General features: G+C 43.5%; 3 protein-coding genes across 4 annotated transcripts; 1 reads left to right on the top strand and 2 right to left on the bottom strand.

Moving 5' to 3' along the window:
• The first annotated feature begins 458 nt into the window (after positions 1–458).
• arhgef15b (Rho guanine nucleotide exchange factor 15b) lies at positions 459–20,163 on the top strand. 2 transcript variants are annotated; one of them, XM_053861204.1, is made up of 16 exons: positions 459–752; positions 5,604–6,096; positions 9,697–10,632; positions 10,712–10,742; positions 10,993–11,045; positions 11,321–11,601; positions 12,047–12,207; positions 13,366–13,518; positions 13,838–13,967; positions 16,018–16,092; positions 16,472–16,564; positions 17,049–17,203; positions 17,355–17,522; positions 18,504–18,589; positions 18,682–18,786; positions 19,446–20,163. In XM_053861204.1, exons 2-16 carry the CDS (start codon positions 5,694–5,696, stop codon positions 19,613–19,615), a joined length of 3,000 nt encoding a protein of 999 aa, XP_053717179.1. In that variant the 5' UTR covers positions 459–752; positions 5,604–5,693; the 3' UTR covers positions 19,616–20,163. The 2 variants fall into 2 exon arrangements, with proteins under 2 accessions (XP_053717179.1, XP_053717180.1); XM_053861205.1 differs by lacking the exon at positions 19,446–20,163 and adding an exon at positions 19,323–19,422.
• LOC128756569 (uncharacterized) lies at positions 19,607–21,746 on the bottom strand. The gene is made up of 4 exons (XM_053861206.1): positions 21,627–21,746; positions 21,453–21,549; positions 21,112–21,200; positions 19,607–20,905 (listed from the first exon to the last, which is right to left on the bottom strand). The coding sequence occupies exons 1-4, from the start codon at positions 21,648–21,650 to the stop codon at positions 20,297–20,299; spliced, it is 819 nt and encodes a 272-aa protein (XP_053717181.1). The 5' UTR covers positions 21,651–21,746; the 3' UTR covers positions 19,607–20,296.
• Positions 21,747–22,080: 334 nt separating this feature from the next.
• LOC128755926 (uncharacterized) lies at positions 22,081–25,393 on the bottom strand. Its single transcript, XM_053860037.1, has 16 exons — positions 25,390–25,393; positions 25,224–25,310; positions 25,020–25,147; positions 24,821–24,961; positions 24,693–24,761; positions 24,465–24,635; positions 24,302–24,398; positions 24,033–24,229; positions 23,606–23,962; positions 23,431–23,548; positions 23,161–23,366; positions 22,988–23,105; positions 22,749–22,921; positions 22,478–22,539; positions 22,300–22,418; positions 22,081–22,244 (listed from the first exon to the last, which is right to left on the bottom strand). Exons 1-16 carry the CDS (start codon positions 25,391–25,393, stop codon positions 22,081–22,083), a joined length of 2,211 nt encoding a protein of 736 aa, XP_053716012.1.
• Positions 25,394–25,986: the final 593 nt, after the last annotated feature.

The following is a 25,986-nucleotide window of genomic DNA, read 5'->3' on the forward strand; positions in this document are numbered from 1 at the left end:
GTTAGTACCGGGGATCATGTGGGTGTGTGTATGTGTGTATATGTGTCGTGGTTAAACACGAAGAGACCAATAAAGACCAATCAACATTCTTTTTTGCAATATTAGAATGTACTCAGTAAACGCTTCAAATGAGGTTCCATGATCGAATCCGGGTAGAATCTGAACTCGCCTGGTTCGAGTCCGCTAGATGGCAGAATTAGATAGGTCTTGCTACCGGTGCGATAGTTCATGAAACATTGGTTAGGTCAAAAGAAACATTAATGATTGTGTCATAGACGCAAGGGAAACGCGAATACCATTCGACTGAACCAATTTTGCTATTGTCAAAAAGTAAAAAAAAAACTGTTATTTTAAATCGTAGTATCCTTTATGGGGAGGAGTGGTTTATTTTGAAAGCCGATTCAGGAAGCGACGCAGTGAACTATCACTAGCTTGATGGCTGTAGTCAGGGGGGCTGTTTCACTCTGGCCTCCTCCTGTCTTCGCTCGCACAAGCTGCTGGTAACAAAGGAGAGACAACAGTGAAGGGATGTTCGGTGCCTTCGCTTCCACTTCCACGGACAGACATACGGCCGTTTTAAACTCTGGACCCGGCTTTATTGATTTCCCACCAAGGTTTTATAGTGTCTCCGAAGAGTTTTTATTCTAAAGACGTGGTTTATAGGTTTCCAGTCTGAGCCGAGTTTACTGGACTTTCAACGACTGCCGACCCCCAATGATTGAGCATTGATTTTTGAGGGATTGATAAAAATGGTAAGTGATAAGCAATAGTGCTTAAATATTCCGTAACTTGCTGTCATGGATCGGTTGACCTGCGCACCTGTTCTCTTATGGGGTTCACTTGTATGTGGTACATTACTAATGTACCATTAGTTGCTGTTAAAATCAGTCCGGTCCCAATATTTATAAAACAAACATATTTCCAGAACTGTGTTGTACATGCATGCAGTGCAGTAATTTTATCAATATGCTTTTATCTCTTGCAAGTACATGTAATTATTACTGACCACACGTCAAACCTGACATTTACTGTCAGTTTTGATGTCCTGAACATTACAGCCCCTACACTGTACTGTAAACATGTGTGTGTGTGTGTGTGTGTGTGTGTGTGTGTGTGTGTTCCTTGCCGACACACCTTTTCCTCGCCTCTTCCTGTCCAACGTGGAGCTTCCTCCAATATTTATGATTGATGCTCATCTTAAAGGGCTAATGCTCATTTTACGGACTCAGTGGTGTCCTGATCAGAGAGGTTGGCTATGTGGACACTAGCACACACCTCTCATACATCGGGAGGAGATTTATGGAAACCCTATTTTCAAAGGAACCTGACTGAGGCGATCTCACTATATTTGACATACATGGGAGAAAAAGGCCCAGGACAAACAGAATAAAGACCTGTCCTACTGACCTGATAGAAACGTGTGTTATTCAGATCCACCAGACTGGAGGATACAACTATTGAAATAACCAGGTCAATAGAGTTCACTGAGACAAAGAGGAGAAGTGGTCTGGGGGCTGTTGTAGTAGAAGTAACCCAGGCATAGCACCTCTCTCATTTAGTCAAGAAAGGTCGTCCTCGCTGTGTGTGTGGCATGAACACACCCTTCTGTTCAGGTTGTATGTTGTACTGTGGACAATGATAATAGCCCTGAGGGTCAAACTGAAACCAGAATTGTTACTTGAGTGACTGCAAAGCCTATGCGTTGGTCCTGTTTTCAATGCCTGAGGTACTTTCTCATTTTTCCATGAACAAAAAAATAAATGTGTTAAAATACTGTCATTTTTCTCTCTTCACAACTCTTCATATTGGCTGTTGTCTAAATCACCAGAATGCGACTCGACACCTTATGTGTCCCATTATTTCCATCAGTCTGACGCTGTAGAGCCTCTCCAAACTGGTCCTTCAAGCCCGAGTACATTTCTGGATGCCTTATGTTGTTGACTTTTGAGAGCAGTGTGGAAAATGATCTTTCCCCTTCAACCTGGTGGTTATGCATCACTGTCTCTGAGGTTGCTTGTTTACTGATCAGGACATGGCACCACTTCTCGACCTCTTTTGGAATGCATTCAAGTGTTTCTTGTGAAGCAGCGTTCCGCACATTGACTGAATGACATTTGATTTCGACCTCTTGTCCTGTGTATCTGCATCTGAGCGCAGCAGGAGGACCATTGTCACATATTAGTGATAGACCCAAAGCCATACAACTGCTCAAAACCCCTCAGACAGTCTCCATACAAAGTCAATGCATTCCTAACTTCATGTTAGACACTGTTGACAGCTGCACCAACAAACTAACTTGAGGAGCTTGTGATTCAATTTCCTGTATCACAGCAACACAACAGTAAAAGTCCACACAGCAACTCAGAGTCTACCGTGAAGCTCCTTGGGTCTGTAACAGGATCCCCCAAGATGGAAGGGCCTTATCTCTTACGCACTGAAAACATTCCCCTGCATTATTTCCGGTGACTTAGATTTCGTGCGATCAGGTCAAATGATGAGCACAGCGTCATGCATTTTTTGTGACTAAAACATACCACATAGTTTCTGTCCAATTGAATCTACGTGTTCATACTGACGTGCAGATGAGTTGTGTTCGGCCCTGGCTTTACGATGACAACCACTTATCACGACTGAGAAAGATATTAGATACAGTGAGACATGCGATTAGTCGATTAATTAGTATTAGACATATGTCTCTGCCAGAGACTGATTTCCCATATCTGGTTTGTGACTTCAGTTTGGTCATTTTTATATAGTATGGAGGTGCTGGTCTGGCTGTGTTTGGCCTGGTGATTTCATTTAAAAACTTTATTCTCATGACTGTGGTAAAAGAGAAATTTGACCACAATCAACTGTATTATAAGGCAAACACACAGTTGCTGACAATCTCCTGGTCCTGGCGCCAGATTAGAGCCCCGTCACACAGTGGCCCACAGGCAACCTGCTGTGTCTGCTCTCTTCAGGAGCGTTGACTCATTAAATGCACAGTTACACAGTGAAACCAAAATGTCGAAACTGCATCATTGTTAATTGAGTATGTGAGTTGTCACTTGTTGACGTCAGGTGTTATGAACGTGACAAAAAAATCTGACATTGTCATGGAGTACCATTGAGATGCCATCAACTTTTTTTATGGCCATTGTCATGTGTTCAGTTCCAGCAATGGTGAGATGGTTGTTCACATAAAAGCAGAACATCAAGCACTTTCTGTCTTTAGTGCTTCGGTCTGTCGAGTGAAATGAACTGAACAATTTGGAAAGAAATGATGCGGACGCTGGTGTTTTGTAAAGGTTTCCATCAATATCTTGTAGCTGTCATGTAAATTTGTGTCTAATCTTGAAACATTTAGGACAAAAAGCCACTTTATTTTGAAGAGAGTGTTTACCTGTAACCACCTTTGTCCAACGCTGTGTTGCTTATGCAGCACACTGTACAAACAATTAACTCCACAACGCCGTGTGTTTAATCCTTTTCCTCCACAGAAACAATGTTCTTATCATTCATTGTCACTCTTCTGATGTTCCCTCTGTATTTGACCACTATCGGTGGCATGTCATTTTCTGCTCCATTTGCATGATGACTCAGAGTATGAGTGACTAGATTTAGGCTTGAGTCTTGCGTCAGCCATGGCAAAAAGGGAAACTTAGTTAAGGGAGAAGTGGTGCTTGGGGAAGTGTGCAATGACTTTGTTTGAATGTCACTTCAATAATACAAAACCTTTGAATATTGTCGATCCAGTTTAACTTGGCTCTCGTTGTTTCTCTTTATTTCCCACCACTTGTTCTGAGTGCTTTTATGGGCATGTGCCAGCTGTGAATGTGGGAATTTTAATCGAAAAGTGGAAGGAACACAGTCGCGAATGGACTTTTGTGTTTCACATGCCTGGGCTATAAGAAGAAGCATTACTAGCATTTTTTTTCCTACCAAATATGTTGTTAGACTTCATTAAGTCTGTGCAGTGTCTGAAAACACCTGTAAAATTTGACTGAACAATATTCTCAAATGCTATCATGATGTTTTTTTTTGTGTCTCAAAATGTGTGGCTGCATTATTAATAGCCCTTGTGTTAGCAGGTATCTTTGCTGTGTATTGGCAGGTATCTTGCGATACGATACGTATCCCAATACAGGTGTGGTGATACGATGCAATGTGATATATTGCGAGACTGTTTCAGCAATATATTGTAATGAGAACCATCATTTTAAGAAAAAATAAGATAATGCAGTACAATATTATGTGCATGAAAACGAGTTTGTTATGACATCATTGCAGTTAGGCGTTCAGTTAAATTTTACACTCTGGCAGAGGAATAAATTGCTCCATTAATCAACAAATAACTCCAGTGTAGAAAAAGGAAAACATTAAAATTACGACACCAATGCCGCGCCATATCTAAGTATTAATGTAATCAGTAGCTCAAATATTGCAAAATTTCAGCAAAAATATCAATACAATATTGCACAATCAAGTTTAGCAATATTTTAGCAAATCAATATATTCCTATTTGAGTATTATGAGTATGTGTTCTAAACCTTCACGTCATCATATTCATATTTTATTAACACACAGTAGAATACATGCACTTTTTCCAGCTCTGCGGATTATAATTAATGCAAGAAAAAATGAAATCACCGTGACCACACAAATTGATACCAAACGGTGTTTGTCACTCTACCTTATGTTTATGTTTGACAGTTATTGTTCGACTTTAGAAAATATTATTTGACTGGAAGTAAATAAAAGTCAGTAAATGGGATAATTGTCTAGTTCTCGACTTTAGCCATATACCTGTTGTAGCCTGGATAATAAATATGTACCGTGGCATTGTGGCCAACAAGGAAGTGTACAGAAATTATGATCAGTAGTCTCATCAAAAGTGAGACTGTTTACATCAAAGGAGCAAACTTGGCCCTGTTACAAATGTGATTTATCGCTCTTTAATAGCTCACCTATGAACGTCTTCCCTGGGACTGGTTGACAGAATCCGAAATCAGGTGCAAGAGCAGCAGACTTTTGTTTGTGTAGCTTTCTGTTGGCTTAAGTCTTCTGTTGAACCTTAGCTCAATGAAACGTCAGCATGTGTCTGTACCAAAGGCAAACCAGATACAAGGACCATTGTGCTCATGAAAGTAAATCGGGGTTGGAAGAGAGAGATCTGCTGATTGGAGTCTGTACACCATTGTCATCTCAACTGCCTTTTTCAAGTTTTCAATTTGACATACCATCAGTATGGTATTACCTCACATATCTGTCCGTTCCGTTCACCTCAGTGTTACCTTTTCCTTGGTAATCTGTCAGATGATTAATGCGCTAGTATGCAACTAATTCCTCGCAGTGCAAAGGTCACTTTTCCTACTTTGCGCAGCTTAAGATTTACTGTATAAATGATAATGTTGCTGCACATTATGGATTATATTACATATATATATATATATATATATATATATATATATATATATATATATATATATATATATATATATACATGCTGTATGTGAATTATATTGTTGTTGTTTGTAGCACTTACACAATCTATTGTCATTTTATCGCTCTCCAGTTTGTGAATTCCCTTGAAATGTTCTTCTCTCTCTCTCTGTTCTCAGGGAATGATGTCACACATACGTTGACATGGAGCTTCGAACCCTGGCCTGGAGGTGAACCCACCACTAAAGAGGACCTCAGCTCCTGCCACCATGTCTGTGCAGAATGCATCTGAGCACACTGTGGTCCCCCTGGCCAAACCCAAACCAGAAATTCCTCCTAAACCATCAACACAGGCCATCTCCTCTCCTGAGGTGGAAGTCAAAAGCAGCACCTTGCCGGCATCTGACGGAAAGGTCAAGCGCATTGTAAACAAGTTTAGCAAAAAGGAGGATGCTCCTATTGAAGTTAAGGAGAAAAGGGCTATTGGTGGAAGTGGTAATCGGCACAAAAGACTGCCAACTGTCAAACCAAAACCAGGCCGTGCCAGCCTGCAGCTTCCGCTCTCAGAAGAGCAGGCTCCTCCACTTCCTATGAAGAGGAGTCGCATTCTGAAGAGACAGACCGAGAGTGATGGGACGGAGGACAGCAGCCTTGCTGATGGAGGACGATCAGGTACAGTGTACCTTTAAGATGCAAAGCATCATGATTGATTCAACATTAGGAAATAAGTCTTTGCTTGTAACAATGCAATACACATCTCTTGAACGTTTAAAAACATACTAAAACAGTGACTTACAAAAAGAAGTAAATTATCTAGTTCCCCAGTGTAAGTGTTGTCGATGATTTGGTTACACTTTTGGTAAGGGAACGTATACAGTATTACCATACATAAACTGCTCTTTCATTTGTACATTGGCAGTGTATTAGCCGGTGGCTTATCATTGTATAGTACTGATGACTGTCTCTTTAAGGCAGACTATGTTTTACGTTGCGTTACGTTTACATTATGTCCAAGTAGTCACACAAAGTTCACTCTGAGCAACACAATAACTAGTGATTATTAACTGTTGATAATCAAGTAACTGTATTATTATTATTATTATTAATGGTTGTTCCCTTACCTCGAGTGTTACTTAATTTATTCATTGTTTATTTAATTTGTACACAAGACAGTGAGTGGATTTGCTCAGAATGACTATTGAATGGCTAAGAGGCATAACCTGCAATGAACGTATCAATTAAAATGAACAACCTATTAGGCTCAACGCCAAGATAAGGGAAGTTCATTCTGCAAAACAAAACAATAATACAAAACAATCAGTGTCACTTTCTATTTCTGTGCTATTCATATCCATATGTTTGAGTAAACGGAAGGTTTTATTCGATTAAGTATTGATAATAATACTCAAAAATCCCAAATACTAATGTTGCGAGAGCTTAAACTGGCTGTGAACGCACATGTGCTTCCAGCTTGATGTCTACAGCAGAGATATTCAAAATTGACCAGAGTGGTTGTATCCTGCCCCAGAGTCAGTTCATGACTGTTTAGTGGGTGTGGTGCTGTCAGGCACGGCAAGCCTTCCAGTAATCATAAACAGGTTTTGTCAGTGATCACCTGGGCAGCTACACATTAACTCGTGAATATGTTTGTGCAAGCTTGGGAATTAGAAGCAGGAACTAGATCTGGCAGTAATATACAAGAAATATAGCCTTGAATTGTATTGTTCCATTGTTATGTAATTGTGTTCTCATAATACTGTTGACTTAATTTACTTCACACCTTTTAAAATCCCCAAACACACATCCAGATTTTAAAAGAAGAACATAAACATTTTCTATTATGTGTGATTTTTTCCCCCGTGTTTCAAATAAAGGGTTTATAAGTACAAATATCAGTATACTGTGGTACTCTACATGTGTAAAATTGTGGTGCTGACGTGTGAACATGGTGTGGAATAGGTGAACCCTGGTAGCGGACTTTTGGACACACCTGTAGGATTTACGAGTAAATACAAAGACTGCAGCTGTTTGAACGTGTCCTGGTACTAACATGTTTTTAATAAACAAAGGTGCATGAAGAGAATAGGCTGATTGGCCTTTAAAATAGCTTTCAACCTATTTAATTTATTTCCTCTTTTTACCTTCACAATAACACAGCATTTGCACATTTCATTTTCACTTTCTGTCATTGTAATTTCCTCATTAAGTTTTTCATTTCCTTATTATCTACACGTCAGGCTCATTCAGTTTTGGTTTTAAAAAATGTAATGTTGCCCTTGCTCACCCTTAGTCAGGAAAAAAAGTTAGTTAAATAACCTGTTTTATGTAATGTGCGTCACTGTACACGATGACAGGAAAAGGGAAGAGAATTTTTGCTCATTCGTTCATTCTTGAAGATGAAGAAGGATTGTGCTACAAATAAAAAAAACTGCTGTATATTTTCCTGTCAGATTCAAAGTCAACACAGCTGAGGGTGACTTTACATCGGATGCATTTGGACTGGTGAGCTCCTCAATTTAAGGAAGGAAGAGTCGTGAATGACTAAAATCTAGTTCAACCACAAATCTGTGGTAGCATTCCTTTGGCACTTAAATTAAATGATAGCCTGCAAAGAAATCTGAAATCCACACCAACAGGACAGGTTTATAATAGTTTTTTCTATTTTTTTATTTTGGGGAAATGCTTAGTTTAGTTCAGTTTTGATTAGTTTTTGTTTAGTTTTCATGACAAACTTGTGCTCTATTATACTGCTGCTGCTGTCACACACAGATAGTCACATACAAAATCCCAATAGACAACAGAATAAAGACACCCACGAACAAAACACTGTAAACCCACTCATGAGACATATCGCACTGCCTGAGAAGCAGGTGTCTCAGGGAGCTCAATCGTAGAAAAACATGAGCAAACTGATAAACAATTCAGTCTTAAGGTGATTCAGAGTGGCCAGAGTGGACTGGCCGGAGAGAATGCAACTTAGACAGACAAAGTAAATAGAGAAATGTTCTTAACAATTAAGGTGCGTATATATTGCGAGGGCTTCACCTTTACGGCAGACGACAATTGTTGTAAAACTGACATATCCAAAATCAATAGATTTTAAATCTTCTCAAAAGACGTCTGTGTGAAATCAATCCAGTTTCAAGTTGTTGTCTTTTATTTTTATTGAATTTACTTCAGATTTTGAAGCTTGTCCATGGTTAGGTGAGCATAGCAAAGTACAATAACTGATGCTTCAAGGCTATGATTCCTGTGGGACATTATGATTCTGACAGGCTCTATCCTGCTCAGTTCACAGGCTTTTACAAGGATAGTGGGGCCCTGTGTACCTATGTGGAAAGCTACTTTTGATACAATCCAATCATTAACTGGTGAAAATATCAGTCTTCAAAATGGGATTTTTGACCTGCCCACCACTCACAGGTTGGTTATTGTCCTGGGTCAATCATGCTGACTCAACCACATTGCAAGACCGCACTCAAGATGAAAAAAAAAAGTATTGTCTTAAAAGAAATCCCTCCATCTTGCTGAAATGTCATTTATTCTGTGAATTTATCTTAAATCTAGTGGGGTGAGATAAAAAGGTTTTGAGTTTGTGCAGTGCAAGTAGAACTCAACTGACAATGATAAAGCCATGTTTTTAATGAGTAAACGTTTCATAAGGTGACAGTGACTTGCATGTGGTGGGTGTTCTTGTTTATACTTTCATTTTAGGGGGTCAAATTACTCAGTGGTTTACACTCTATGAAACATTTTGAACAGATAAATAACCTATAATGCAATAAAAAAATCTGGAAATCTGGCTGGGTGACCATATCCCAGGGCTATTGCTGAGCAGCTGCAATGCACAAACTACATTCAGTAATGACAACAGCAGTTCACCTCGGGCTCTCAGGTGATCTCTCCTACTGTGGACATGTCTGCACTGGATTCATTTAAAATGGCAATGTTCTAATCGTGGACCTGTCAAATATCAATAGTAGTCAAAGAGATACATATAACAAATAACTGGAAAGAATTTTTGTTTTCTGGTGTTATTGATGAGTCTGTCTGGCGTCTTTGAAGCAGGGGATGAATATTTGACAAGACCTTTAGCTGAAGTGCTTCATAAGCATGATTCTCTGCTGACTGGACAGCAGAGTCGAGCTGTTGGGAGAGAGTTGAAAAATATTCAAAACCTTTGTGGGGACAGAGGCGGGGCGGTGTCCAGCTTCTCATGTTGCAGCAGATGGTACAAGTTTGACCTCCTGTTTCTTCTCTCTCCGGTCGCAGAACCAGATGGCAAAGAGTTTGAGGTCCCGTCAATGGATGGAGGAGAGGCCGTGGTGGATGTCAGTCCACAGACCCCCCTCAGTCCCTGCTGCGTCCCCGGTTGCAGCTGCATCTGTCACCTGCAGAGACCCGGAATGAAACTGGTATGGGTACCAGTGGAGCTTGAAGATGGCGGTGATGAGGAGGAAGTGGCGGAGCCAGATGGTGCTGATGTGGAGGACAGCTTGGGGAATGAGGAGGAAGAGGAGGAGGGGCATCAGACCGACCCAGGTGCTGGAGATGAGCTGGACTTGAATCTCGAGGACATCCAATTAACTCAAGAGAAAGTGAAGTTTGTCCACTCTCTGGCTGTTTTGATCGGTGAAGGTCACAGGAGAAGATCAGACCCGGGGCCTCACGCTGCTCTCGCTTCCCTCGCTGTCACTCGCTCCCAGTCACCTCCCGTTCCTCCCAAACAATCGCACGTGGTGCAGCCGAGAGAAACTGACAGCGAAGAGGAGGGTATTTATGAGGCCACTCTGCCCATTGCTACCTCCAAATCAGCATCTTTGTGTAAGGAACTTGATATTCCTCTCATAAAAGTACGCAGACCTGCCCGTCGTTCCAAACTCTCCTATAGCACCTCAGACCCGACCTCAGAGTTTCAGAACGAGGAAGAGCTCCCACCTGCAATACCGCCAAGGGTCCCACTGTCTCAGGACGGCCTCACATCAGGCCACTACACTGGTCTGCCTCTGCCTCAGCCCACACTCAACGAGCTGCATCCTTTACCTCGTCCCTCGTCCCCCAATAGCATATGCAGCCACAGCCCCCTACGGGCTCTGACTCCCCCCACAGGGAGTCCCAGGGTTCCTCACAGAGCCCCGCCGCCTCCACCAAAATCAGATTCAAGAAGGCTCAGCAGCGCCTCCATGCAGTCCATCACCTCCAAAAAAGGTCATTTATATCCCTTGATAATTGAACTATGTATGATCTGTGCATTCTGTTATTGAATTGTACTGTTTTTCTCTTGTAGAAGGTGATGCAGAAGAAGAGAAAGAAGAAACGTGAGTCAAGACTTTCAACTAAAATCTTGTTACAGGAAGTCAGAGAAAACCCTCGTGTTGTGTTAATAATGACTCTTGTGTTGTCTAGCTGTTACTGCTACACCAGTAGTTTATTGAGAGCAGACTCTTGTGTGTTCTGTTGCCATGTTTATACACAGTGACTTACTCCCGCTAGCTTCTGTGTGCAACAGCGTTAACATGTTCACGGACAACTTACTTATCAACGTAACCATTGTTGTCACTTTCTCAGGAATTCAGAGTCAGATGACGCAATGTTCAGCTGGGAGTCACGTCTGCAAGACGGTGAGAGAAACACACAATTTTTTAAAAAGTTTGTGTCTCTGGCAGCCCTACTTCATTCTTCAGTTGAGTTCAACTTGTTTATATGTGTTTTAAATAATGTTTCACAGAGTCATGTGTAAACTGGGCTGTATACAATCCATGTGTCTGTGAGTGCATGCATCGTGAATAGCATGTAGCTGGGCAATCTTCTCATGACATATGCATAGTTTTCACTATAAAATAACACTTCACATTGGAGTTTTTGTTAAAGAGCAGTGTCTGCTCTCCTCCATCAGAGCCGCTGTACCAGACCTACAACGCCACCGTCATCACCAAAGAGATCCGACGTCAAACAGTGTTTCGTAATATCAGTAAGACGAGCGTCGACTACCCGGCCGACTGGACTGCCCGCCAGTCAGGGACAGGAGCCGCCAGCGCTGCCCCTGCAGAGAATGGAGGGCGCAGAGGGAGTCCAGTTCCTCCACCAGGACAGAGTACGCTTTGGCAGGACCTTCCTGATGTACGGGACAGTGGCGTGCTGGACCAGCTGAGCCCTGATCAGTGCAAGTACCAGGAGGTGAGGAAATCACTGGAAGTGAGGTTCCAGATTTGTTCATAGACAGGTAATGCGGTGATACATTCTCATTTTGTTTTATTTACATCAGGGCGGGATACATTTCAGTTGGATCTATTATTTTCTGGGGGGGTTTTTCACTCCATATACTGTGCAGCCAGAATTTCTCATTGCAGCCAGTTGCAATTGTTTCTGTGACCTCTGGATCTCATCACGTCTTTTTGTAAATTTGGTGCAGTTGGAATGGAAAAATTAGTGGAAGAAAGGGATTTTCTATTTTTATTATGTCAATGAATCAAAACGTTTTGATAAATCTGTAAAAGGTTTTGAAATGTAAAAATCATTGTGTTGCTGTTTGTATCACCAGCAACTGATGGAGATGAAACCAAAGTGTTTTCAATTGTTTTGTGTGAAGTGCAATGTAACTGGACTTCTCTTGTCCTGACAGAGTATGTTCGAGGTTATGACATCAGAGGCATCTTACCTCCGCTCACTGAGAGTCCTGACAGAACACTTCCTGGAAAATCGGGACTTGGAAGAGACACTAATCATGATGGACAGGAAACCCTTGTTTTCCAACATCCTGAGGATCCGAGAGGTCAGCGAGAGGTGAGAAAAAAACCACCATGGACCATGGAACAGCAGATATAAAGTAGTTCACTTCCTGCAGCCTGTCAACAAAAGGCTGGTTTGGCTCATGACCAATTGCACACTGCTGATACGCTGTCACCACACAAAAACATCTACGCAGTGCAACAGAAATGAATCCTGAATTGAATATAAATTACCACAATTTCTGGACTACAGGGCTTCTTGCTGTCAAGACATAAAGCCTTGTGACATTAGAACAATAAAATGAAGCCCTCACTGCGCTGTTCAACCGTGTGTATCCATCCCTGCCGGCATTTTCCACCTCTCCTCCGGTGCAGCAGTGCTTAAGCTCACCATCCGCCAAGTGACACCGGTACATACTCACAATGGAATGAACAGCAACAAGAAGTCCCTGTTATTTGTAGTGAACTATTGGTTGCCAGATGTTTAAAGGCTGATTTCTCTTAAAGTCGCTTGTGGTTGGTCAAAATGTGCGTATGCACGGAGCCAATTGGGGCAGCGGGGTTATGAAGAGGAGAGAGAATCGTTGCAGTGCAGGTTTCAGACTACAATACACAGAGACTACACACTAGTCAGGTGAGGAAATTAACTGAGTAGTCAGTGAAAGAAACCAGTTCCATTTTAGCCTGATCCACACAGGCTCGCTGTTGAGGCACAGAATACGGTGGCCTCGAGTGGACAAAATTCAATCTCAAAACAGACAGATTCATCAATCCATTTGAGAAAGGATAAATGTTTGTAAAAGTTGCTTGAAGTTGTTTGATATACACGCCCTCAATGGTGTCATGTGACTTCAATGACTAGAGTTAGTTCGCTTATTGTAGAAGACTCTTCCAATACAATAATATATATATATATATTACATTATATTATATTATATATATAATATATTATTACATTATGATTCTATTAAACAAATATGTAAAGGATCTATATAATTCAAAGGCAATTGGAATGCAATGTGTGCAAATTGTTAATATTTTTTGAATATACATTTATTTATAAACTATTACAGCTGTCACCACAGCAGATAATGACAGGTCGCTCACAGTGGTCCAGCTGAACGCTCAGAGAGTTTGTGTGTTTGCTCAGACACATGAAAAATTAGAGGGAACATGGCTCATGACGTTGATCTGTTCAACTGTTAAATGCCAGGTTTCTGAAGGACCTGGAGGACCGGATCTTTGAGAGGCCAGTGTTCTCTGACATCTGTGACATCATCCATTACCATGCTCAGCACAACTTCCCAGCTTACATCGACTACGTCAGGAATCAAACCTACCAAGAGAAGAAGTACTCCACCCTCATGTAAGGATCCCGTCCAGATATGATGCCTGGTTACTTGTTTGTGTAAATGTAATTCATGTTTTCAGCAGTTGCAGCATCAACAGTGTCAATCGCCAACATCAAAAAACAATCTACATTTCCACACACTTTCCACATTCATTCTATGATTTGATCCAGCCGGGTGGCTGAACTCTCCCTTAAAGAGGGAGCTCAAGTGAAGAGACGAAAGGTTTTGATTCATTTCAACAGTCATTTTGCCTCTGACTTTTTATGAATGTTTCAGTTCAGTGCTGACTGACTCTTGGCATCTCATCAAACACTACATTATTTTCATCCACAGGAAGGAAAATGTGCAGTTTGCTACGGTCATCAGTCGTCTCCAGGAGTCACCTCAGTGCCAGCGCCTGCCCTTCATGTCCTTCCTGCTGCTGCCTTTCCAGAGGATCACTCGCATCAAAATGCTCACTGAGGTAAATTTCATTCATCGGGTCGAATCCATTTCTCAATGTTTCTACTTCAGTTTCACCCGTCTAACAGAACATCCTGCTAACTTGAGCAACTTATGGGTGACATTTGTAACACAAAACAAGAGATTTTAAAGACTATAAATGAAATAAAACAAAAGCAATAAATCAATTATGTTTTTAGTGATGGTGGGCTATTTGAGATCTGACAGCTTGGACACAGTAGGGTCAAAACAGGTTGTAGTTATTGTTTTTTTTGTGATTCAGTCCAGCTGTGTTTGGTTAGTGCCAGTGCACCATAACCCATCATGTCAAGACCAGTTGCCATGAACACTCGTCTTGTCATATTGTATTCATCACGCAGCAGGTCTGGGCAAGCATGATGTCACTGCCCTTGTTTTGTAGCATGTTGTTGACGTTTACTTCACTTCCTCTGAGATACCATGGGAAAAGCTCTGGTCCGCTTAATGGTTGTTGGGTTGATTCCAGACGCAGGCTGCCCTTGGAATTAACCTGGTTCTTGTCTGTGTGGAGTTGGCATGTTGTCCATGTCGGCATGGAGTTGGTGCGAGCATGTGCTCTGCACTCTGGTTTCCTCAGTTCAAAGTTCAAAAGCATCCAGGGGTTAAGTGATGGCATATAGTAGTAGTAATCTGTCCATAGGTGTGTGGAGATAGGTTGACCATAGGTTGACCCCATAAGTTGGAAACAAAATGGTTGATCAACTTCACAAACTAGAAATAGGACAGAACATATTTGCTGCATCTTCCTTTGGGAAACAAGCCTGACCAAAGTTGTTGTTGAATCCAGAAAATGATGGACTCTATACAAACGGATACTCAACCTTCACCCCAGTGTCTGACATTATGACCTGTTTTACTGTAGGTCAGCTAGAATTAGCTAGGTGGGACAGCTCCCGTAGAGTTTGGAGACAAAGTTAGGGAGGCCAGACCCAGAGGGTTAGGAGAGGAGAGGAGCAATGTTAGAAATGGAGGTAAAAGAAGGAGAGGAAGACAGTGATTCGCAGGACATGAAGAGGGATGGTGTCACTCGGAAGGATGATAAGGACATGGTGATGCGGAGGAGGCTGACTCGCTGTGGAGATTAGCAAGGATCATGCTTCATCCACTTGCACTTGTCTGCCGTGCAATCTAAATCAAGTGTTTTCAAGTGCTCCAGAACTATATATATATATATATATATATATATATATATATATATATATATATATATATATATATATAGATATAGATATATATAGATATATAGATAGATATATAGATATATAGATATATATAAATTTTATATGATACGTTAAAATGTTTTAATCACTTTAATTTAATTTAATTTAACAGTTTGCTCTCCAGACAACAGGGAACCTTTGTAAGTGCAGGAGTTCCTGGTCCACTGATCACACTGATGCACAAGACACGTCGCAGCTAGGATGATAACAACAACAACAAACATGGAGGAATCCCTGAACAAAAGCAAGCAAAAGCATCTGTTTGCTTTTGTTCAGGGATGTTTTTCGCTACACAATGACCAAGGTTTCTACTACTCTGAATCTACTTGAAATTCTTATACAAATGTTTTCAAGACATTTAAAAGAGCTTTAGTTTAAATAACGTGATATAAAACTTGAATATAGCCAGCATCGTGATTTATTGTGCCATTGTCAAACTGATGCAAAATAAACAATATTTTGATCTTTACCTCTCTGGACTCAAACCTTCCCTCACTGTAACCACCAGTCATGTAAAAAAAAACCACCATTCATGTAAAAAAAAATGACTCAGTTCTGTTTAAATCCAAATCGTTTCTGTGAAGCAGAACATTCCTTTCATTGAGTTGCCATAAAAGAAGGTGTTTCCTCCTTTCAAATATGGGAAAACTCAAGTGCAGAACGTCCTCATTCCATCTTAATCTTCCTCTTGTGTGACTGACCCTACAGCAAGGGCTCAGGCACATTCGGTCTCAACCTTCGGTTGACAACCTTGTCTCCAACTGGAGAGAAAAATGCACTTGTTCTAAACAAGTTGGTTGTTGGTCTTTCCAGAACATCTTGAAGAGAACAAAAGCGGGGACAAAGGAGGAGCAGATGCCCGCCAAAGCTCTGGACTCCATGTCAAAGGTGAATGTCTGTGTGTCTGTCTTAAAAACTTCATGTCACAGGTGAGTCTGGAGGTCTTAAGTAAGATGATAGGTAACCTGGTGAGTGAGTGCTGCATCACCAATTTCACTTGGAGCGGACACCCTCTAGTGTTTGTTCAGGAGCCCAAGGTGCAGCTCTTGGTTTGTTGAGGGGAAGCCGGTTCACTCTGCAGCCCTCTGAAGTTGTGCCATAGAATATGTGAAATGCTCTGAACCACCTCTTTAGATGCATTTGTGTTCAGTAGCTGCTGATCATGGCATCCCCCAGTCATCCTAGATACAGTGTTTGCAGCCTACTCTCACCCTGCAGTGTTGTCTTGGAGAGAAGGATGTGAACTTTTGCTCTTGTCCGTCATCAGATCATCGATGAGTGCAACTCAGAAGTTGGAAAGATGAAACGGATGGAAGAGCTGGTGCAAGTTTCTCAAAGCCTGGAGTTTGACAGGCTGAAGGTGAACACACACAGCAGCAGACACACAATCAGTCCCACACCTGCAAATACAGGGTCCCTGTAAAGCTTCTCAAAATGTGTGACAAAGGCATTTGATGAGACATCGGAATCAGTTTAATCACATTGCATATCTGCAGTAATGAATGAAGGTAATACAGAAAGGCAGAAAATAGTTTGAATAACATGGTTCTGTAACTGGGTTGTGTTAAACTATTGTCAGTATTTATTGAGCAGGAGTACATTAACTTTCATTTAGAATTGAATGACTCATGCTAATAACTGCTTTTGTCATACATGTGTAAACTAGTGAAGGGACAGATACACCCTGTACAAACACTCGCTCAGACACGCTCGCTTCTGTTGTCTCACACACTCAAGTGACACACACTCACATGTAAACAAAGCAATTCAAACTCGCGCACATGATCCACATCCATGTACTCAGACACAAACAACATGGTGCTTGTTCACGCGGTTCACTGCAGGCGATCCCAATCATCTCTCCGACTCGATATCTGGAGAAGAAGGGGGAGCTGCAGGAATTGTCCAAGGGAGCCACCATCTTCAACATGAGAGCCAAGTTTTCCTCCGTCTTCCTCTTCCTGTTCAACGATCTGCTCATCATCACCACTAAGAAGGGGTGAGTCCAAGACGCGGTCTATCACCGCCTTTCATCACTTATAGGCCGCAAACCATTCTTCATTCAACATTCAGTCTGTCACCTTTGAGAGCACACCATGGAGCACCTAAAGCCTTGAAATGTGAAACTTATGCTGTAAAATGTTCTTCAGTGCGGAGCGTTTTGTGGTTCAGGACCACGCGCATCGCTCCCTGGTGCAGGTGCAGCCTTTTGAAGGTGCTGGGAGTAGCAGTGGCCCCTACCTGCACTGCTTCAACCTCACGCTGTTGGAGAACCACCAGGGACGCATGATGGAGCGTCTGCTCAAAGCCCCCTCACAGTGAGTCACCAATGTGGTGGTCCCTTCTTGGTATCAAAGGGAAGCATTTCAATGTAGAAAGTGGGACTCGTCTAGTGACTGAACTTGCTCGCACTCATACTTGACCAGGTGCATTCAGCTTTTTATTTAAATTAAGTTCTAACATACCATTCCTTGAATAAAGATTTTTTAAGTAATGTACTCTCATGGCTTCAGAGTATCATTTTCCAAAATCCAAGTTTAAGATCAGGACAAGTAGCACGCAAATATGTGTCGCAACTGTCCTCCAGAAATAATGCATTTCAGCTTCCTGAACATGTCGTATTTTGAAGTTTCTCACTGCTGAACAGGATGTAATGTCTGCTTTTATACAGATCCATCTGACACAGTGACATAATGTCTTTATTAATAACGAGTGATATTACTGTGATAATTCTGTACACAACTGGTGAAAAAAAATAAAATCTGGTGTGATTGAGCCCATCAAAGCTTTGAATGGTTTTCTAACCTGTATCCTGAACAAGTGAGGATGAATATGCTAGCTAGTATACTGTAGATCTACAGCCGACACCAAATGGTGTCCTCAGTCATCATTAGGTTGTCACTAAACGTGTGCGGATCCAGTACTAATGTGGCTCTCTATTAGTGTAGTAGTGGAGACCAGACCTTAGTGAATACTGACCAAACCTCTTCTAGTGATGGCACGTCAGTTCACTAACTTATATTTGGGAAAAAAGACTACATGTTCTCCAGCAGTGGGAAATAAATGTGTGTATGCATACGACAAATAGGCTAGTGCTTCTGTATTCAATTTGATCTTGTCTCTGTTTGCTCTGGTGTCAGCAGCTAGACTACACCGCCAGTCTCCAGATCTGTTTTAAAACAATGTTTATTTGTCTTATAACACAATGGAAATAATTATAGTTTATTCTTCCACGTGTTTGTTCCACACTGCTCCTGCAATGTCCCCGATGCTGTGATCAGCTGGTTGCTTTCTTCCAGGTCAGACATGCACAGGTGGATGGCCGCCTTCCCGAACCCCACCAACCCAGACAGAGTTGAAGATGAAGTCATATATGAGGACTGGGGTGAGGCAGCATCTTTGTACCTCTCCCTGTGGTAGCACACAGTAATGCGTGTGTGTGTGTGTGTGTGTGTGTGTGTGTGTGTTGTGTATCAGACTGCCCACAGGTGCAGTGTGTGGAGCAGTACGTAGCGCAGCAGGCAGATGAGCTCACCCTCGAGCCCACGGAGATCGTCAACGTTATCCGAAAAACCAACGAAGGTACGAGCAGGCTCAGACATAAAGATAATCTTTTTAACATTGTCAGTGGAGCAGCAGTGGCAGGCTCTTGCTTAATCCCACACTAGTCTGACATTCCAGACATAGATCAAATCGTTGTTGGTCTGGGAACACGTCAGCTTTTGATTCCTGATCAGATGAAGACTCGGGAGTGTGGAGCGACGCAGTCTCTGAATGTGTTGCACTGCAGCCTCAGTTCAACAAACAACAAGCTGACTGAATTCACCCTGAGGTGTTAAGTTCAATCTCAGTGACTGCGTGAATATGACATGACAGGAACCAGTCAGGCGGCTGATCCAACATGTAGGTGAGCCACGCCTTCATCTGCAGCCAGTGATGGCTGCGATGTTTGTGCGTGGCCTCCACTGAAGCCTCCCCCGAGCCCAACATTTCCTGGTCAGACTACTTGGCACACACTGTTGTTCTCTGCGCTGTAACCAAGAGGAAGTATTGACGTGACTTCATCTCTGCTCGTTCGTTCCCCCCATCCTGACGATCCCCACCCTGGACCTTAGCAGTCTATTGATTTGCGTGGACTCTTTTGCATGAACAAAACACCGACCATCCCCCTTGTACTCTTCCCTGCATCCCTCCGTCCCTCCCCCTGCCCCCCCTCTCTCTTTTGTGCTTCCCTTCTCCAGGCTGGTATGAAGGGATCCGGTTGTCAGACGGTCAGAAAGGATGGTTTCCCGTCTGCAACGTCATCGAAATCACAAACGAGCATGTGAGGCGACGGAACCTGAGAGAACGTTACAGAGTCATTCAGGCTGCCAGCGTTGTAACCAACAACAAGATGCGCTCCATGAATTAGGACCAAGAGACTTCATTGGTCAGGGCTGCTGCGTGTCGGTGAGAGGAAACGTGTATTTTCATACGCCTCTGCGTGCCACTTGTTGGGCCATGATGTCATCAGAGCAGAAGATATGACAAGTATCTCGTAAGAGACTCGCTCAACAAAAGGAACTCTTGTAACTCACAAGGTCAAACAGGAAGTGCCTCTCTTAAAACCCAAGCTCAGTTTGCGTGAAGGTACCAGTGAAAACACGTTTACAGATCTGTGTGCGTTTGTCTCGAAGCCACTGTGGATGTACAGACTGTTGTCAATGATCACCTCCTTCTGAATAACAGTGGTGCTTTTAATAAATCTGTCTTTTTAGGAAGTGACTGGTTTTCATGGTGCAACACTTGTTTTTAAGAGTGCACAGGTGACATGGCTGTCAACGCTCCGTACTGGATGGAACTCCTGAGGGAGGGAGGGAAAGCTGAACAGGAAATGGTGACATGCTGACTAACCTGCAACTTCAAAATAAAGGTGTGACGCTAAAGATGAGCTATGCAGCGTCCACCGGACAGAGAGCCAGATGCATGAGTCACACATGATGGGAAGTCACTCTGGGCTCCTCAGTCGTCCTGCAAAACATCTATGAACTAATTTTACATTGGATATGAGCGATGGTTTGCAATACCACTGGAGAACGATGGGGTCACATGTTTACACCCCATCAAGAGTCAGCAGAACATGCACTGCTTCTCTCTCAGAGTCTGAAAGTCTGAACTCTCTCAGGGCATCCTTGACCTCTAGAAACACACAGGATCTACTGTGAGGTGAAACTGTGACACAGGATCCTGGCTCTGGACCTTCCCTGTCAGAAGACCCAGTCCAAAGACTCTGGATCCTCAAGTCTTCTGTGTGGTTGAACCCACTGAGAAGAGACTGCGCTTCCTCCGGCTGTGACCCATGCCTGTCCTGCTCAAAATCATTCACCAGACCAGCTGTTTCTGCTGAGGCCGCCTCACCATGGAGGTTTGGACTGGTCACGTGTGATTCTGAAGGATTTGGAGGCTCCGTCTGGGGAGAAGCAGGGGTCTCGTCATACTGGTAGCGCAGCGCAAGGAGGCTGGTGATGACCAGGTCTTCCTCCTGGGTGAGCTGGATGATAAGTTGGTTCTGCGGTACGTGGCGTGAGTGCTGGACCCAGGTGGGGCATCCAAGTTCCCGAACAGGGTGGTGTCCAGACCTGAACGGGTCTGGAGTGATGGGTGGAGCTGGACAGTGGGACATCACTGGTGTGGGGGTGTTGAGCCGGAAACCACCGGAATCCTGAGCACATGCTTGCTGGTCAGTTGTAATCAGGTTGAAATATATTCAAACATTATGAAGCACAGTATTTCGCTCAGAATCTGAAATCAACCAGGAAATAAACCAGGTCCAAGTTGTCAAACACCTAACAGATGGCTTCTGTAATATGTTGAGGACTGCTGTAAACCATTTGAACTGGTAGATCCCAGTCGGATCAGGACACTGACCTTCCACTTGCTGATTGTGTTGAGGATCCTCGTGCCCTGGGTCATAATGGGGTCAGTATAGAACACTTCCTCTGGGATCATGGGCGCAACTGAAGAGAGAGAAGCTCGGATCAGTTACTACACAGGGTGTCCAATCGGTCTGGAACATTAAAAATGTCTTCAAGGCAATTGAGACAAATGGATTTGTTCGACTTGAATCGGTAGCTAACGTTCTTAATCTCGTTGTACGTCAGCGATAAAGTCGCTCCTTATAGTAGTTGGGATGTTTAAAACTACCGTGTGACAAACAAATGCTTTAAATGGCAGAGGGACAGCTCTTTCCCTGCAGTCCAACTACCCACCACAGGGGCGAGTGTCGTGAAGGCCAGCAGGTGAGCAGAGGGCCATGAAGGAGGGGTGCAGCAGGGTCCTGGTGCTGAAGGAGGCTCGAGCAGGCGCCTGGAGACAAGTTCCAGAGAACTCAAATACTTCCATCCTGGAAGGGTAACGACCTACAGAAGACGGCCCAGCCTTACTTGCTCCATGGTGCTGGTCTGCATCCCACTTTCTTTCGGTAATGCAGCGAAAGAACGCCCTGACCTCCAATATCCGATTAAAGTGATGTGACGCCCGCACTTCCTTGGTTAGAAACGAACATGACAAGTGTTCGAGGCGATGCGATTGAGAAGCCTCCAAGCACAAGGAACACTCGTCCCCTTTCGACGATTCAAGTGTACCGGAGTCTGAGTCGGCACGAATCGAGACCGGGCGGCCAGAGTCAAGAATGAAATCGGACCATGAAATTGTGCAACTAGCAAAATAAAACCACACATTAAGGAAGAAACGTCACAGTAAACCAAAGTAGCATTTAAAAAAAAACAACAAAAAAAAAACTTTATTACAACTTTTAAAACATTTTAAGAGACAAATCTTGGTGAGAGGCCTTAATTCCTCCTGTAGGGATTAGAATTACAGCAGACATTCTGATGGTTAACGTGCAGCAATTGAGAACTCACCCTTAGTCACTTTGCTTTGGTGATTTAGCTTTGAGACCTTGATGTAGACTGCAGGCTGGACTCGACCTCGGTTGGGTCTCTTGGTAGCTCTTGTGGTCTTCGGGGCTGCAGTGGGCTTCACCTCAGGGATGTGAAGGCCTGCAACAGCAGCCACAGCTTAACATCAAATGGGTTCACTTGGCTGGATACGTACCTGTTGGTGGTGCAGAGTGGGTGATGGTGCCAACACCAACATTGTCGGAGTCAAAGCGGTACACGGAGAAGAGGCGATGCAGACCTTCCAGGGGATACGTACACTGTAGTGTGGCCAGTCTGCAATCGTGTTCAGACGTCAGATGGTGAGCACCAAGAAAATGTGTGCCACAACTCACTTTTCTGCAGATGGATCATGAAGGAAGATCTCATTCTTGTAAGTCACCATGCCCCCGTTGAGCTGGAGAGTTTGACATGAATATAGTTGACACATTGAAGTACCGCTTGTGCAGGGCGTCCTACGAAAGTCAGACCCTCCCATAATGTAGTAGGTGCAATTCATTACATTGAGTGGATGAGTTACAGGTACAGCATGCTCATTCTTGCCAAGCTTGCACCAGGTGGCATGAAGAGGGGTTGAATGGGGAAACAAGTGAACTGTGGGGCTACCTTCACAATGGCACCACAGCTGTTGAGTGGGAAAGAAAATAAGGCTCTGCTGCCATTTGTCTCTTTTGGTGTACAGAATCTGTCCACAAGGTGGAGTCCAGGTGGAGTGCCAACTCTTGGGATGTTGAAAGGCAAGTCTGCTGCCGCAGTCATCCAGCCATCTGTGGAACACACTGGAGAGCAGAGACGGACATCAGTGATGGTCAGGTGCTCAAAGCCAGCCATGAAATTAAACCTACTGATGAACTCTTTAGGAGTGAAGTGGCACGTTTTCACAGTGGAGCTCGCCACCTCAGCGGTTTCCACGTTTCGCACCAGGATCTCAAACGTGCCAAAGAAGCCGTCCAGAGTAACGTTCTAGAAGGAAGCAGTCTCAGAACAAAGCCTGATGCCAGCCAACAAGACTCCTCACCTTGTATTCGTAGCCTTGAGTGAAGAGCGGCACGCTGATCTGCAGACTGCTGCTGTCGTTGCTCATGGTGTACGAGTATTGGCTGGCCAGCTCTGATGTCAGGGCCTCGTCACCAACACTGACGTACCAGAGGAAGTCGAAGGGCCTGTGCTTCAGTTTGAAGCTGACGCCAGACTCTGAACAAGCACCAGTGAAGACTGGTGGAGCTGAGTGATGCACAGCAGTTAGCTCCTCTGCTCCTCTTGGCCAGAACAGTGCTTTGCTACTTACAAACATCTGTCAGTGCCAGGACTGATGTGAAGTGGTGAAAGGAGTCATTCTCTGGCAGCACAACCAGCGTGTAGTTGATGTCCAGGCTGTGGTGGATCGCTGAATCCTCTTTGGAGAACTAGGACAAACCAGTTAGTGACAAGACTGCTGGGGTCAGGACCAGATCCAGCAGTACCTGCTGATTGACCACGGGGTCATCAAAGGCCACTTGAAGGGTGTAGCCATGAGTGTCGTTGTGCTCCGTCATAGATACACTGAAGCTGCTGGTGTTTGCCAGAGGCAGTTTAAACTGGCGGCCATTGAGCTGCACAGACACCAGCTGTACGTCCTCAGGAAGGTCTCCGAGGTGGACTTTGAAGAGCTTCTCCTCCAGAAGAGTCAAGTTTTGAGCAGACACGTGAAGGGGTAGCAGAGCTGTGGACAGGGTCCGGTGTAGACGCAGTCTCGTGATTATGTCGTCATCATCCACCCAGAGCTGCTCCATGTAGAGCTGGAAGACGTAGAACTCAAAAAGGCCTCCACTCACAAAACTCTGCACAGAGAGCATTTTGAAAATATAATAATTGGCAGGAGATCCATAATACACAATGGTGTCATCTGACCTTCCGTCGTCCCCCTTCCGCATTGTAAGGAATAGCAATTTGGACCGAGTCATTATGAATCATATAGCTTGAGTTCTTCAACTGGTGGTCCAGAGCACCCTTCAGCCCAATATGGATCTTTGGACTTTCAAGACCAGGGTACAACATCTCAGGAGTCTCAAACACCACATAGCCTTCCTCATCATACAGCCCCTCGTCTGCAGGAGAAGAAATAACAGTTTAAAGTCCAGCAGAGTGGACCTGTGCTGTGCTGAGAGACGAGCACCGACGGAGAGAACACGCAGCCTCCAGGTCCACCATGAGGACGATCCAGCTTTGTCTGGAGAAGAGAGTGGCATGGACCACCTCTATGGGCACACCATTCACCTGATGACAGACAGGCTTTGAGAACATCTGCAGGTGCAGAGTCCACCACCACCACTCAAGGTTTACCAGCGTATTGGACGAGTCAGGTTGTCCGTATGGTGTGCGCAGCACCAGCCGCCCATGAGTCATGTCAAATATGTAGCCTCGTCGTCGAGCTTCAGAGAGCGTCATGGAAGGTTGCTGCTCATCCCCAATGCGGAACATCACCTGCCAGTCTGAAGTTTTAGAACCATGTGCCTAAAAGCCAGTCAGAAATTAATGAAATGATACATGAGGAAGAGATGCCCAACCTACAGGTCTGAGGTCATTCCAGTCATCCGTCCTAGTCCCAGTTGGACAAGTCATTTCACTCCTCACAGACACCTCCACAGGAAAGAGATGTCAGAATTGGTCCAGACAATGCTTCAATGGCTTTGACCAACCTCCATGAAGTTAGTCTCACAGGTAACCTCTCTCGGGGACCAGGGGAGAGAGGGAGAACAGGTCTTGTTTAAAGAGTAGGCCATCTCCTCGCCATCATGTGGTACAATCAGGTTGAAGCTAAAGTTGAACTCTACATCATCCTGGAAGGATATGAAGTCAAGTTAGAAAAAAATACTCTCAGGGCCGCAGGAAACACACCTTGTTTTCAGTGTGACAACTGAAGTATGAGGCTCTGAGCTGCACGCGGCCCAACATTTCGAGGAGGCCGATAGTATATCCGCACTTTGCAGCATATTGCTCATCCAGACGGTGAACACCTGTCCTGTCTGCAGAGAAAAGCCATCACACCCATTAACAAGCTATAAGTACAAGCACAACTTTACTATGAGCAGATGAACCAACCAACAGCTTCAAATCGAGTCTCATTCCCAGAAAACGTGAGGTCAACAGCTATCATGAAGTAGCGATCATGACACTCCATCTGAACTCCTGTTGGGACAAAGCTTGGGTTAGATCCATGAGCCAACACAACACACAATTCAGTGATTCTTAACCATAGGGCTGGGACCCATGGTTGGGCCATGAGCACCTCCTTTAGGTGCCGCTAAGAGTTTTGTTTTACATCTTGGGGCCGCTCACTTTTAATACATAAGTCACGTGGCATGGTGGCAGTGGTGTCACTGAATTGAAGGCTGTAAATCTGTGACAGTTAACTATGCAGAAGTTCTTGAAAAGGAAAAAAAAAAAAAACATTTTAAAAATTAGAACATTTTATGGCAATACTTTCATTTACATTTTACTTGCATCTTTGGAGTTTAAATAAAATTTTTATATTTACAGTTTTATTTTATTCAGTTTTTCCAACTTAAGTTTGCATCAACTGTACTTTTTCCCTTAGTAAATGATGAACATGACTTGCACCTGTCCTACATGTCAGCACAACTATAAAGTCTTTCAGAAGTTTTTTTAAACATTCTAGGAAAGCAGAGTGGAATGTAGCACATTAGAAAGAGACGTGCGTTTTACTTGCTTACCATTAAGGATGTCAGCACACTCAGCTGTTAACCAAGCAGACAGAAGCATCACCAGGCTGGAGGTGGGAAGAGAAAAAAAACAAACATAGGTGGTTATTGTCAAAGACGGTATGATATAAAGGAATTCAAGG

The sequence above is a fragment of the Synchiropus splendidus genome, chromosome 3 (assembly GCF_027744825.2).
Source record: "Synchiropus splendidus isolate RoL2022-P1 chromosome 3, RoL_Sspl_1.0, whole genome shotgun sequence".
Taxonomy (NCBI): domain Eukaryota; kingdom Metazoa; phylum Chordata; class Actinopteri; order Syngnathiformes; family Callionymidae; genus Synchiropus; species Synchiropus splendidus.